Genomic DNA, 14,959 nt, shown 5'->3' with positions numbered 1-14,959 from the left:
GAGTAGAAACTTTAAATATCCTTCCACAGCCAAAGACACTAAGGCTAATTGTAGCACCTATGTTACTGCTCCAATTGAGATGATATAATTTATTTATTTAGAGATACAGCACTGAAACAGGCCCTTCGGCCCACCGAGTCTGTGCCGACCAACAACCACCCATTTATACTAATCCTACATTAATCCCATATTCCCTACCACATCCCCACCATTCTCCTACCACCTACCTACACTAAGGGCAATTTACAATGGCCAATTTACCTATCAACCTGCAAGTCTTTGGCTGTGGGAGGAAACCGGAGCACCCAGAGAAAACCCACACGGTCACAGGGAGAACTTGCAAACTCCGCACAGGCAGTACCCAGAACTGAACCCGGGTCGCTGGAGCTGTCGTATAGACCTCAATGTCGTATAGACCATAATGTCGTACAGACCATTCTCATGCAATTTTTCTCCAAAGACTGCTCAAGCATTTGGTGAGAAGAGATCAGAAACAAATTATTAAGCTACTTTATTTTACAGACAGCAAATGAACAGTGACTGTTAGTGAGTAACAGTCAAATCAAATTCTGCTTGCTGAACTCAATCTCCCCATTCTCCTCAAAAAAATAACAGATCATGGGCCCTGTCCCTTATGTGGGTTAACTTACTTGTTTCAGGCATACTTTTCTTTTTGCAGAACTTCTAACTACAAAAAAAAACCTCTTGCGTTTTAGCTTCCAGCTCCAGATCCCAGGCCTACAAATTGTAATCCTCTGTATAAAAGAAAGACCTGCATTTATATGGCACCTTTCATGATCACAAGATGCCTCAAAGCATTCTGAAGTCAATCAAGTTATTTTTTGTAGTGTAGTCATTTGTTGTAATGGAGAATCCTGTTTTCTCATGTTCCCAGGGAGAGGCCTATGATGCTGACTTATTCTCCACTACTGATTAGCAGCAGGCCTATCAATGAAACAGGTTACCTCTTCTCCCACTTCCCTTAGGCTATGAATTTAAGGAAAACATATCCTGCTTTTCCCAAACTGAATGGGAACTATTTGACAAATGGGCCTGGGATGAGACATTTGGCCCTCATTGTATCACCTTGAAGTACACCAACAGCTGTGACAATCCATAAACTGGCCCATCAGTCTTCAATAAATATCTTCAACGGCCACAGCTGATGCCTTTTTTAAATAATCTGTGCAAACCTACTTTATTTTAAAATGCATGGCTCAATCCTTTCTGTAAAAAAAAACACATGCTTTTTGTGAAGGGGAAGATTATTATTCCAATTTGGACTTTTGGATTTACTGTTGGAGTTGGTTATTACTCCCCGTGTGCTCCATGTAATTTATCCACTATACAATGTGACTATGTTGCTCACCCAGTGATAATACACAACTGATTAGGAGAAAATGCATGCTGCAGGATATAATGATGGCTGTTGGCAAAAACTAAAATCACTCTTTAGCCAACTTCAGAGCTGCTGCAATATGAGGTCTGTCATCAGGTTGTTCACTTTCAAACCGCACATGATATATCAGGTTGATAAAGATCAAGACATGGACGGCTTTCGTGCAGAGAGATCGACCATTGACATGCTGTTCTCCCTTCGTCAGATACAGGAGAAATGCCGTGAACAACAGATGCCCCTCTACATTGCTTTTATTGATCTCACCAAAGCCTTTGACCTCGTCAGCAGACGTGGTCTCTTCAGACTACTAGAAAAGATTGGATGCCCACCAAAGCTACTAAGTATCATCACCTCATTCCATGACAATATGAAAGGTACAATTCAACATGGTGGCTCCTCATCAGAGCCCTTTCCTATCCTGAGTGGCGTGAAACAGGGCTGTGTTCTCGCACCCACACTTTTTGGGATTTTCTTCTCCCTGCTGCTTTCACATGCGTTCAAGTCCTCTGAAGAAGGAATTTCCCTCCACACAAGATCAGGGGGCAGGTTGTTCAACCTTGCCCGTCTAAGAGCGAAGTCCAAAGTACAGAAAGTCCTCATCAGGGAACTCCTCTTTGCTGACGATGCTGCTTTAACATCTCACACTGAAGAGTGCCTGCAGAGTCTCATCGACAGGTTTGCGTCTGCCTGCAATGAATTTAGCCTAACCATCAGCCTCAAGAAAACGACCATCATGGGGCAGGACGTCAGAAATGCTCCATCCATCAATATTGGCAACCACGCTCTGGAAGTGGTTCAAGAGTTCACCTACCTAGGCTCAACTATCACCAGTAACCTGTCTCTAGATGCAGAAATCAACAAGCGCATGGGTAAGGCTTCCACTGCTATGTCCAGACTGGCCAAGAGAGTGTGGGAAAATGGCGCACTGACACGGAACACAAAAGTCTGAGTGTATCAAGCCTGTGTCCTCAGTACCTTGCTCTATGGCAGCGAGGCCTGGACAACGTATGTCAGCCAAGAGCGACGTCTCAATTCATTCCATCTTCGCTGCCTCCAGAGAATACTTGGCATCAGGTGACAGGACCGTATCTCCAACACAGAAGTCCTCGAGGCGGCCAACATCCCCAGCTTATACACACTACTGAGTCAGCGGCGCTTGAGATGGCTTGGCCATGTGAGCCGCATGGAAGATGGCAGGATCCCCAAAGACACATTGTACAGCGAGCTCGCCACTGGTATCAGACCCACCGGCCGTCCATGTCTCCGCTTTAAAGACATCTGCAAACGCGACATGAAATCCTGTGACATTGATCACAAGTCGTGGGAGTCAGTTGCCAGCATTCGCCAGAGCTGGCGTGCAGCCATAAAGTCGGGGTTAAAGTGTGGCGAGTCGAAGAGACTTAGTAGTTGGCAGGAAAAAAGACAGAGGCGCAAGGGGAGAGCCAACTGTGTAACAGCCCCGACAAACAAATTTTTCTGCAGCACCTGTGGAAGAGCTTGTTACTCTAGAATTGGCCTTTATAGCCACTCCAGGCGCTGCTCCACACACCACTGACCACCTCCAGGCACTTACCCATTGTCTCTCGAGATGAGGAGGCCAAAGAAGAAGAAAGATCAAAAACAGATTAAAAGGTGGCGTTCTCACCAGTATACCTTCACTTTTCCACATAACCTTAGTGTTACGACCAGGTGAGAAAGAGGTCTCGGGTTCCCTTTCAGCTTTCACTTGGTCTTACTGTAACAGGGTTTATTTTTAAACACACTGTGTTTTTAGCTCCCCCTTAGTGAATCCTTGTTCACCGCTTTCCAATTATAAGGCAAAGAAACAAGCACAAACAGGTTTTCTTAGGTTTAAAGAAGAAAAGTTGAAATTAACTTAAACTCTAATTTGGTTGACGCCTACGGATGCACAACGCGCAGACGCTAGCATGCATATGCGATACACACATGCAACGAGAGACAGAACAGAGCAGAAGGAAAATAAAGTGGAAAAGTTTGAGGCAGTGTATGAAGAGTTGTTGTCACAGTTCTTTGAGCTCACTGTAGAGTCCTTGATTTAGATAGATCTTGCTTTTCATTGAGGTCCAGTATACCTTGTTCGCTGAAGGAAACTTTTCTATCTTGGGGTTCATGTGTCTTCAGTGGATTCTGAGGTTTGTGAGAAAGAGATGGGAGCAGACAGGAGAGAGATCTTCTCAATCCAGGAGCAAACCGACTTTCTGCCTTCAAACTCTCTGTGGCCAGTTCAAAAGAAAACCCTGGAACAGTCAGGTAGTCATGTGACCAGCTGGTCTAACCAGTCCTGGCCCTTGTGGATTGTATCCTCCTTAGCTGGCTAATCTGTTTAACAAGTCATTTTCTCACTCCAACACAGTTAAAAATCAATGTTCATGACAAAATAGATGTGCCTCATTCTTGGCCGGTGGGAGCCTAGCATGACACCTCCACACCCAGCGGAATGAAATGCAATTTGAGAAAAGCGCAGATCATTAAAAGGATCGCGAGAAAAAATAAGATGCAGAAAAAAACCCATGCATTTCTCTCATTCATTCACAAATCCTAAGATTTATTAAAATCACCCCTTTTTAAACATGTGGTACTTTACTCGGCACGTTTTTCTTCTGTTTGCCCATTTCTGTGGCTGCCTAGGGTTTATCCTGAACTCTCCTTCAGTGCTTTGCTGAGTCATGAAAAGGCTTTTGACTTTATGGGGATGGGCGGCTATCTTTTTTCTGACTGTGGGGGAGGATTATTTGCTGATCTCCCCTTTGTCCCAGAGGGCACTCTGCCTGCAGGTATTTGTGCAGACTCTACTGCACGCCCCTGTGGCATTTCGACTAGGTGAGGCATCGCTCTCACTGTTTCTCTGCCCCCCCCCTAGAGGTCTTTCTTTGTCTCAACAGGTTCCTGTAAATGCTGTTAACAACTCTGGTGGGATGCTTCCAGTGTCTGCATTTATGCAGGGGGATGTAGGGGCGAACTTTTCAAATTTGTTGGGATTGGCTAACCGGACAGTAGGGGTTTTCATCCGGATTCCTTCCAGACTTCCTTTAACCTGCCCTCTTGGTCACTTTTTTCCCTTCCCTTTCTAAACTTTTGCCAGCCTTGTGCCTGCCTGCCACATTTTGTTCTCGGCGGGTGTCCCTTACAGTTCACCAGCCCGCTGCTGGAGAATCTTCCTAACACCGGCACAGGACTGAGGGGTGCAGCTTTCACTGTCGGTTGGGGTTTCCCCTCAACTTGGCACATGTGGCAACTCCAGCAGTACTCCACCACATCTTTGTGGAGTTTTGGCCAGTCAAACTGCTGTCTTATGCAGGCTTTGGTCTTTTGTATACCGACATGTGCAGCCACTGTAGTCTCATGGGCCCTTCTTGGTTTTTCTCTCCTGTACCTCTTGGCGCCACTAACTGGTGAACTACTGTCCACTCCTTGCTCTCAGGTCTGTGAGGAGAACTCCATTTCCTCGTCAGTCCCCCATTCGTTAAATAGTAGCAATCAGGGATTCTCTCAGCTTCACTTTCAGACTGGGCAGCCTGTGCTAACTCTCACAATACGGTCGGCTCGCTGAGCCTGAACTAGGGAATTCATTCCCTGGGTCTCCTAACTTTCCAAAGAAAGTCTCAAACAGACAGACCTGGTCATCTAATATAAAAGCAAAATACTGCGGATGCTGGAAATCTGAAACAAAAACAAGAAATGCTGGATTCACTCAGCAGGTCTGGCAGCATCTGTGGAAAGAGAAGCAGAGTTAACGTTTCGGGTCAGTGACCCTTCTTCGGAACTGATCTTCGGACCTGGTCATCTGCCTGTAGTGCCAATTAAGTCTCCTCTGGGAGAGCTGGTTTGATCGTGGCCTGATCCACTACACAATCAGCGAAACTGCAGGGGACCGTCTCCTGCCACTGCCCTGATTCTCTGACCTCCTGCGGTCTTTCTCTCATGACTGGGGGCGGGGTGGGGGCTACCTGTTGTACAACTAACTGTGTTAAAAGTCTCATACTAAAATGGCTTTGGTGACTTTTCTAAAATAATAAAAATGGTTCTCAATTTTGAAAGAATAATTCTCTCATCAGTATCCTTTGTAGAAATCCATTTGATAAACATATACCTGTGTCAGATAAGAAATAGGAGGTCATGTATTACATCAAGCTGCAAGCCTAGGTGGGGTAAAGGAACAAAGGGATCTGAGTGCAAATACACCGATCATGAAAAAGTTGTGCCACAGGTTAGCAAGGCCATTAAAAAAAGAGCAAACCAAGTAATAAAAACAGAAAGTGCTGGAAATACTCAGCAGGTATGGCAGCATCTGTGGAGAGAGAAGTAGAGTTAACGTTTCAGGTCAGTGACCTTTAACAGTAATTCTGCTTTTCTCTCCACAAGTGCTGCCAGATCTGCTGAGTATTTCCAGCACTGTTTTCATTTCAAATTTCCAGCATCTGGAGTATTTTGCTTTTATTTTAGCAAACCAAGTACTGGGATTTATTTCGAGAGGGATTGAATTGAAAAGTAGGGAAGTTATGCTACATCTGTATTGAACTTTGGTTAGGTTAAACTTAGGCTAAGATTTTATCTGGACGATGGGGGTCTCGACCTCCAGCAAAAGTGCCGGTATAGACTGCTCAGGCAGAAAGGGAATGGGTGACCGCCAAGCAGAGTAGAAGAACTAAACAGATAGTCGCCTGGGTCCATCTCCCTATCCAACAGATTTTCCACTTTGGATACTGTTGGGGAAGATAGCTTCTCAGGGGAATGCAGCAAGAGCCCAGTCTGTGGCACCACGGGTAGCTCAGCTGTACAGGAGGGGAGGAAAAAGAGTGGGAGAGCTATAGTGACAAGGGATTCTATCGTAAGGGGTACAGATAGGCATTCCTGTGGCCGCAAAGGTGACTCAAGGATGGTATGTTCCCTCCCTGCTGCTGGGATCAAGGATGTCACGGAGCGGCTGCAGGACATTCTGAAGGGGGAGGGTGAACAGTCAGAGGTTGTGGTTCACATTGGTACCAACGACAGAGGTAGAAAGAGGGATGAGGTCCTGCAACAAGAATTTAGGGAGCTAGTAGCAGATTAAAAAGCAGGACTCAAAGGTTGTAATCTCTGGATTAGTCCCGGTGCCACATGCTAGTGAGTACAGGAATAGAAGGATAGAGCAGATGAATGCCTGGCTGAGGAGATGGTACAGGAGGGAGGGCTTTAGTTTCCTGGATCACTGGGTCTATTTCTGGCGAAGGTGGGACCTGTATAAGTTAGATGGGTTCAACCTGAACCGGAACAGGACCAACATCCATGCTGGGAGGTTTGCTGGTGCTGTGGGGGTGGGGGGTGTTTAAACTAATTTGGCAGGGGGATGGGTTACAATGTGGACGTACAGTAAGGGGTGGTGCACAGTCAAATATAGAAGAGAAACTGAGTCAGTCTGGAAGGCAGAGCAAATATAGACCTGTAAAGGCACAAGCGAATAATGCAAAGCTGGATTGCATCTATTTTAATGCAAGGAGTCTTACTAGTAAGGTAGATGAATTGAGGGCATTGATTAACACAGGGGAATATGATATTATTGCTATCACAGAGACGAGGTTGAGAGGGGCAGGACTGGCAGCGCAATATTCCAGGGTATAGAATCTTCAGGCGTGACAGGGGAGGGGGTGAAAGAGGAGGTAGCATTGCATTGTTGATCACGGAGTCAATTACTGCAGTAAGGAGGGATGATAGCTTGGAAGGTTCCTCAAATGAGGCCATATGCATTGAACTTAAAAACAAAAAGGGGGCAATCATTTGGCTGGGAGTGTACTACAGGCCTTCAAACAGTCAGGGAGAGATAGATGAGCAGATATGTGGGCAAATCTCTGAGAGGTCTAAAAATAATAGGGTAATAACAGTAGCGGAAAGGCTGGGGCTGTTTTCCTTGGGGCGGAGAAGGTTGAGGGGGGACCTGATTGAGGTATGCAAAGTTATGAGGGGCATTGATAGGTTAGATAGGAAGAAACTTTTTCCCTTATCGGAGGGGTCAATAATCAGGGGGCATAGATTTAAGGTAAGGGGCAGGAGGTTTAGAGGGGATTTGAGGAAACATTTTTTCACCCAGAGGGTAGTTGGAATCTGGAATGCCCTACCTGAAGGGGTGGTAGAGGCAGGACCCCTCACAACATTTAAGAAGTATTTAGATGAGTACTTGAAATGCCATAGCATACAAGGCTACGGGCCAAGTGCTGGAAAATAGGATTAGAGTAGTTAGGTGTTTGATGGCCGGCATAGGCACGATTGGCTGAAGGGCCTGTTTCTGTGCTGTATAACTCTATGACACTTCTGTGAGAGGCCCACCGAATTAATTGTCAATTAGGGATTTAACTGGGCAGTGCTGGGCCTTCCACAGGATCAAGGAACCCAGTGATGGAAGTCTCATCCTCTGAGAGCTGATGGCCAATCAGAGGCTGGAAGCTCTTAACTGAGCAGCGCCACCATGGAGGCAGTGGCTGCTGCCGGTGGAACTCTCATTCCAGACCTAGGAACGACGCTGGACCTAGGCCACAGGTAGTCAAGCGGGAAGGGTCTCATGGGGTGGAGGTCATGGGGGAGATTGTGGTGTAGGGAGATCAGCAACAAGGGCAAGGGGGTGGCTCTTCCCTCCCTTCTTGAGGGTGGGTTCCTCGTTCAATGCCTTTTAACAAAGGACGACCGCTGTCCCCGGAGCCGGCAAACAACCCGCACAATTTTTCTTGCCGTGTTCCTTGTGCGATGACAGGCCCACCTGCTGTTGGGCGAATTGCGCCAAATGGATGAGGCCCTCAATTGGGCAATTAATTACCTACTTACAGGCCTTCATGGGCAGTGGGATGGGAAGGCCATTCACAAGCCTTCCTGTCCGGGACTTAACTTCAGCAGAGACGGGAAGGTGGCAGGGTATTCCCCCGGCCACCATCCCACCGATTATATGCTCTCCCCACCTCCAAACCCGCCACAGGGGAGAGCATAAAATTTTCCCCTCTAGGTGCTGTGTGCAGTTCTGGTCACCGTATTATAAAAATGACATTGATACTGGAGAGGGTGCAGAGAAGATTTACAAGGATGATACCAGAAATGCGTGGGCATACCTATCAGGAAAGGATGAATGGGCTGGGCCTTTTTTCTCTTCTCAAAAGCAAGGCTGAGGGGTGACCTAATAGAGATCTTCAATTTATGAAAGGATTTGTTAGCGTGGATACAGAGAGAAGGTTTTCACTTGTGAAGAAGAACATAACTAGAGGCCATCAATATAAGATAGTCGCCAAGAAATTCAATAGGGAATTCATAAGAAACTTCTTTACCCAAAGAGTGGTGAGAATGTGGAAATCGCTATCACAGGGAGTGGTTGAAGCGAATAGTATATGCATTTCAGGAGAAGCTGGACAATGATATGAGGGAGAAGGGAATAGAGGGTTACGATGATAGAAGTAGATGAGGAAAGATGGGAGGAGGCTGGAGTGGAGCTTAAACTCTGGCATAGACTGGTGGGACCTGTTTCTGTGCTGTATATCTAATATACTTCTAGGTATTAAATACTAAGCTGCACTTTAATGTTCAAATTATATAGTAAGGCTCATTGTCAAGGATCATGTTGTAGGATCAAGCCATCACAAAAGTGGGCTTTAAAATACTGACATAAAATACAGTTCTGCTTGAGAACAATTAGGCATTTTCCTAAACAGGAAAATAAACTTAACATTTATGCCAGCATGAATTTTTAATTTCCGACTTCGCATGCCTCAATGTTGAGTTCAATTGAAATTGACCATTTAAGTACCAAATATAAATAGTTTGGAGCTTGTACTATATGCCCACTAAGTTGCGATTAGTTTTCTTATCAGCGTGAGGCTGATGTAAGATGCAGATCACAGAAATGCAAAGTCTGCATTCACATCCAATTTGTTTTCTCAGTGCATTTTATGATTTTATCCTAGCAGTATTACCCTACAATTGCCTGTTTTTCTTAATGTGTTTAAAAAAAATCATGAAAAGAATTCATGAATAACTGAATGTACCAAGACCCTCATTAAAGATTAAGGTTTGGGGCGGAGGGAGGTGGCTGGGGACTTTGCTCTATAATCTGTCATGCTCACAAAGGGAACAGTGACGAAATATGAAATGAACTAGAGGAATTATGAAATAAAAGTTAACTGGTGAACTGAATTACTGACAAAATGGAGTAGAGGTCATGTGATCCCTCCTGTACTGTTCAATACACACGTTTGTCTGCTGAAGACAAACCACATTATACAAGTCTGAATTAGCTTTGGGGAAAACACATTGAAATGGAAAATAGCCCATTCCATGCTAATAATGCATATCTGCTGGAATGGAGCTAACAAAAACTTTTGAAGACAGACTGACTCCAAAGCCAATGTCAAAATAATAGGTGTGAAGTAACACCTATATATCAGAATGGACCACATTCGGATGCCATCATGTAACAATGGTTGTCGTATCGGGGAACATTCTATAAATCACCCCCAGGGGAGAGAACCCTTCGTCATCTAACAAACACCCCAATTTGATATGTTTCTACCTTAAAACGTATCTCTCTGGAGAAAGTGAGGCAGAACAGCCAGAGAAGGCCCTTTTGAGCCAGAACAGCTGTGAAACAGTTCCAGCTAAGCAGGAACACTGCTGATAACACCTTTTAACTACTGCAGCAGAGAAATTGTAAGGTGACTTTGAAACTCCCTATCTGAGAAAATGAACCAGGATTTCTACCATCAACTTTGGATTGAAGCTGAACCACAAGGACCCTGTGACACTTCATCCTTTTCAAAACAAAGAATATTCAGGTCTGTAGTGTTGAAAGACCTCCTCCCAAAAATCTTCAGAAGATTTTATTAAAACAGCAAACTCTTTTACCACAATTGGACTCTAACTGCATGCTACTACTCTATCGTTTATCTTTGTGTGTGTGTGTGCATGAGCTGGACATACAGCCAACCAAATCGGAACTCAGTGATGCCATTGATTCTCTAGCCAGCGGAAAAGCCCCTGGGAAGGACAGCATTACCCCTGAAATATTCAAGAGTGCCAAGCCTGCTATACTCTCAGCACTACATGAACTGCTATGCCTGTGCTGGGACGAGGGAGCAGTACCCCTGGACATGTGCGATGCCAATATCATCACGCTCTATAAAAACAAAGGTGACTGCGGTGACTGCAACAAATACCGTGGAATCTCCCTGGTCAGCATAGTGGGGAAAGTCTTTGCTCGAGTCACTCTAAACAGGCTCCAGAAGCTGGCCGAACGCGTCTACCCTGAGGCACAGTGTAGCTTTCGTGCAGAGAGATCGACCGTTGACATGCTGTTCTCCCTTCGTCAGATACAGGAGAAATGCCGTGAACAACAGATGCCCTTCTACATTGCTTTCATTGATCTCACCAAAGCCTTTGACCTCGTCAGCAGACGTGGTCTCTTCAGTCTACTAGAAAAGATTGGAAGTCCACCAAAGCTACTGAGTACCATTACCTCATTCCATGACAATATGAAAGGCACAATTCAACATGGTGGCTCCTCATCAGAGCCCTTTCCTATCCTGAGTGGCGTGAAACAGGGCTGTGTTCTCGCACCCACACTGTTTGGGATTTTCTTCTCCCTGCTGCTTTCACATGCGTTCAAGTCCTCTGAAGAAGGAATTTTCCTCCACATAAGATCAGGGGGCAGGTTGTTCAACCTTGCCCGTCTTCGAGCGAAGTCCAAAGTACAGAAAGTCCTCATCAGGGAACTCCTCTTTGCTGACGATGCTGCTTTAACATCGCACACTGAAGAGTGCCTGCAGAGTCTCATCGACAGGTTTGTGGCTGTCTGCAATAAATCTGGCCTAACCATCAGCCTCAAGAAAATGAACATCATGGGGCAGGACGTCAGAAATGCTCCATCCATCAATATTGGCAACCACGCTCTGGAAGTGGTTCAAGAGTTCACCTACCTAGGCTCAACTATCACCAGTAACCTGTCTCTAGATGCAGAAATCAACAAGCGCGTGGGAAAGGCTTCCACTGCTATGTCCAGACTGGTCAAGAGAGTGTGGGAAAATGGTGCACTGACACGGAACACAAAAGTCCGAGTGTATCAGGCCTGTGTCCTCAGTACCTTGCTCTACGGCAGCGAGGCCTGGACAACGTATGTCAGCCAAAAGCGAAGTCTCAAGTCATTCCATCTTCGCTGCCTCCGGAGAATACTTGGCATCAGGTGGCCGGACCGTATCTCCAACGCAGATGTCCTCGAGGCGGCCAACATCCCCAGCTTATACACACTACTGAGTCAGCGGCGCTTGAGATGGCTTGACCATGTGAGCCGCATGGAAGATGGCAGGATCCCCAAAGACACATTGTACAGCGAGCTCGCCACTGGTATCAGACCCACCGGCCGTCCATGTCTCCGCTTTAAAGACGTCTGCAAACGCGACATGAAATCCTGTGACATTGATCACAAGTCGTGGGAGTCAGTTGCCAGCGTTCGCCAGAGCTGGCATGCAGCCATAAAGACGGGGTTAAAGTGTGGCGAGTCGAAGAGACTTAGTAGTTGGCAGGAAAAAAGACAGAGGTGCAAGGGGAGAGCCATCTGTGTAACAGCCCCGACAAACAAATTTCTCTGCAGCACCTGTGGAAGAGTCTGTCACTCTAGAATTGGCCTTTATAGCCACTCCAGGCGCTGCTTCACAAACCACTGACCACCTCCAGTCGCTTATCCATTGTCTCTCGAGATAAGGAGGCCAAAGAATGTGCATGCATGAGTGGGTGAAGTCACAAACATTTTTTGGTTATTGTGTAAATTAAATATTTATCTTTCTTTTTTAGCCCATGAGAAAACCTGTCATTTGTCCATTTATTTGACCCTCAAAACACTCAGGGACTAAACACTTTTTTTAAAACACTATCTGCGGTCAGTTGAGAGGTGAAAAGTGGAAATCACCTCCATCAGTTCCCACATGTCCGTAACAGATCCCACCCAAAATCAGCCTACAGCTGCCCTGATTGGGATTTCCCTCCACTGCCCCCACCTCCATTGTAGCAATTGCTGCCTGCTTCTTCCTCATCCAGCACATTCAAACAGTTGGCAGTGGAGGGCTTAGTGCCCAGGAGTTATTTCTTTTTTTCACCTATTTTACTGCAATTCCTAGGGCTGCCATGGGGAAGAAGGTCATGTAGTGGTTTCCTCTTCTTCGGTTCAGTTCCAAATGACTTAACTGTCAAAAGCCCTCATTTCCACCAAATCCTTCAGTGAGTTTTGATTTTCTGTTTTTACTTGCTGGATCGTGCCCACTTATAAATCACTGGAGTTTCCTCTTTTTCACTGCTGGATTCGATTTACATTTGGAATATTCTGGGAGCTCACCATACATATTTAATGAACCTCACTCAGGAAAATGGGTTGAGACTGGGTGGATACGAAAGACTGGGCAGAATTTCACCTCATCACAACTCTTCCTCAATCTCTTCAGTATTTTCTAATAGCTAATAGAAAAGTAACTCATGGTGTGACTTTTATTTTTTTAAATAATTGCCTCTGCCCATAGTGAAAGGCTCCCCCAGACTAATCCCCCGAATTTGGGGACAACCTATATCTTAGTATTTTGTGGCATATAATGCATTGGTATTGTACTTTTATGCTGCCTTACACTAAACTGTTTAGAATTTTGCAATATGAGACATAATGGTTGGAATAACCCTAATTTGGTATGAAATAAACTATTAAATCTACCCATTGAAATGTGATGGGAAAGTCTTCGTTCATGTTCACTCTTCATAACAGTGCTGCTTCTTTCTTTTTGATTTCAGCTTCCAATCTAGAATTCCATGCAGCAATCATGACAACTTTGATAAAGGTGAAACAACTGAAAAACCTGATGGTCATTAAAAAGCAAGAATTTTGACCCAGTCCTGGCCACAGATCTACAGCAATGGAGAAATGGAGACTCAGCATTTTCTTTGTCTGCATCACATACTAACATTATCTCATGTCAAAATATGCTTAGCAATACAACTAAGGTACTCAGGGACCACCATCAAAGACTAGGATGAGCAGAAGGCTGCTTCAATTGGTTCTAGAAAACAAACTTTCTGTATTTTTACAAGATGAATATTTTAGAACTTATTCTTCTAACTTGCATCTCCTTGAAGTTTATGCAGGGACAGTTACTTAGTTTCAATAGGAACCAATACTGTAGTCCTATATAAGACAAAAAAAACTGATGTCCCAGTTTGGGCTAATAATGTATGAATCATATCCTCCCTCTGTTATTTTCTCCTCGCAGAACAATTTTGCTAAAGACGAATCAAACAGTAGCACCAAACAGTGTGTTCCTTTCATGCTGTCATTTATTGTCGTCAACTGTTACTCCATTCCTTCAGGGCTGTGACATTTAAATGGAAATTCCCCAGAAGTCCTAATTCTCAGTGCTGGTATAAAATTAGAAATAGGTCATAAGGGTAGATACAGGGAGAGGACATTTAAAACCAGCAGCAGGAGCCAGGACTGCATGTGGTCTAAGAGAAATTACCATAGCATGAATGACTGACAGGATATAAAGGTTTGGTGTGAATGGGTATTGCCTTGGTTGAAGAACTGGAAGTGGTGTACCCCAGGGGTAAGTGCTGAGTCCACTTTTGTTCCGAGCCAATATAGATGATGTGGGGAGAGAAATTATACTTCCATCAAATGAATAACACAATGGAATGCACGCTTCATTTGATTTGATTGGTGATCTGTCAGTGCTACTTGTTCTGTTTATTGGCAGCTCACCAATTGGAAAAGTGGAAAATTGGGTGTCAGTGATGCTAGTTAAAGGCATCTTGCTTCTCTTAAAAGGGGAGATACACTTTGGCTTTATGATTGGTATTGCAGTTCAACATAGTAGAACCAGATGCCATTATCTTTAAGGATAACTGCACTTCAGTTCCTCTACCAGCCCCTCAGTCCATTCTTTGTTTAGTTTAGTTATACAGCACTGAAACAGGCCCTTCAGCCCACCGAGTCTGTGCCGACCATCAACCACCCATTTATACTAATCCTACACTAATCCCATATTCCTACCACATCCCCACCTGTCCTTATATTTCCCTACCACCTACCTACACTAGGGGCAATTTATAATGGCCAATTTACCTATCAACCTGCAAGTCTTTTGGCTGTGGGAGGAAACCGGAGCACCCGGAGGAAACCCACGCAGACACAGGGAGAACTTGCAAACTCCACACAGGCAGTACCCAGAATTGAACCCAGGTTGCTGGAGCTGTGAGGCTGCGGTGCTAACCACTGCGCCACTGTGCCGCCCAATTTGTGTTGGCACCTTAGAGCTAGATGGGTCAGACTGCAGCAATTGTTGCTGAGTCTAAGGCTGGGCACTCTAAAGCCAGAACTCCTCAACATTGCCCAACAGGACCATCTCAAGGTCTTCAGTGGAAGTTTCCACCTCCCATACTGTAGCCACTGCAGGAGCACCTTGTTTGAGCACTCACCAGAATTGGAAAACAAGCCTGGAAGGCAGGAACTCAGGAGAATAGGGTGCTAAGGCACTAGGATGACATTTAGTTTTCAAAATT

At 45.1% G+C, this 14,959-nt stretch overlaps 1 protein-coding gene across 1 annotated transcript in view; it reads left to right on the top strand.

Moving 5' to 3' along the window:
* The window catches only part of LOC137375642 (organic cation/carnitine transporter 2-like), a 100,241-nt gene extending 85,558 nt beyond the window's left edge, over positions 1 to 14,683 (top strand). The window contains exon 10 of the mRNA XM_068043025.1: positions 13,196 to 14,683. Within this exon, the coding sequence (XP_067899126.1) occupies positions 13,196 to 13,274 (79 nt within the window). The 3' untranslated portion in view covers positions 13,275 to 14,683. The remainder of the gene's footprint in view (positions 1 to 13,195) is intronic.
* Positions 14,684 to 14,959: the final 276 nt, after the last annotated feature.

This window comes from Heterodontus francisci, chromosome 12, assembly GCF_036365525.1.
Source record: "Heterodontus francisci isolate sHetFra1 chromosome 12, sHetFra1.hap1, whole genome shotgun sequence".
NCBI classification, from domain to species: Eukaryota; Metazoa; Chordata; class Chondrichthyes; order Heterodontiformes; family Heterodontidae; genus Heterodontus; species Heterodontus francisci.
The sequence above is the reverse complement of the archived record's forward strand: the minus strand, read 5'-3'. Positions and strand labels throughout refer to the sequence as shown.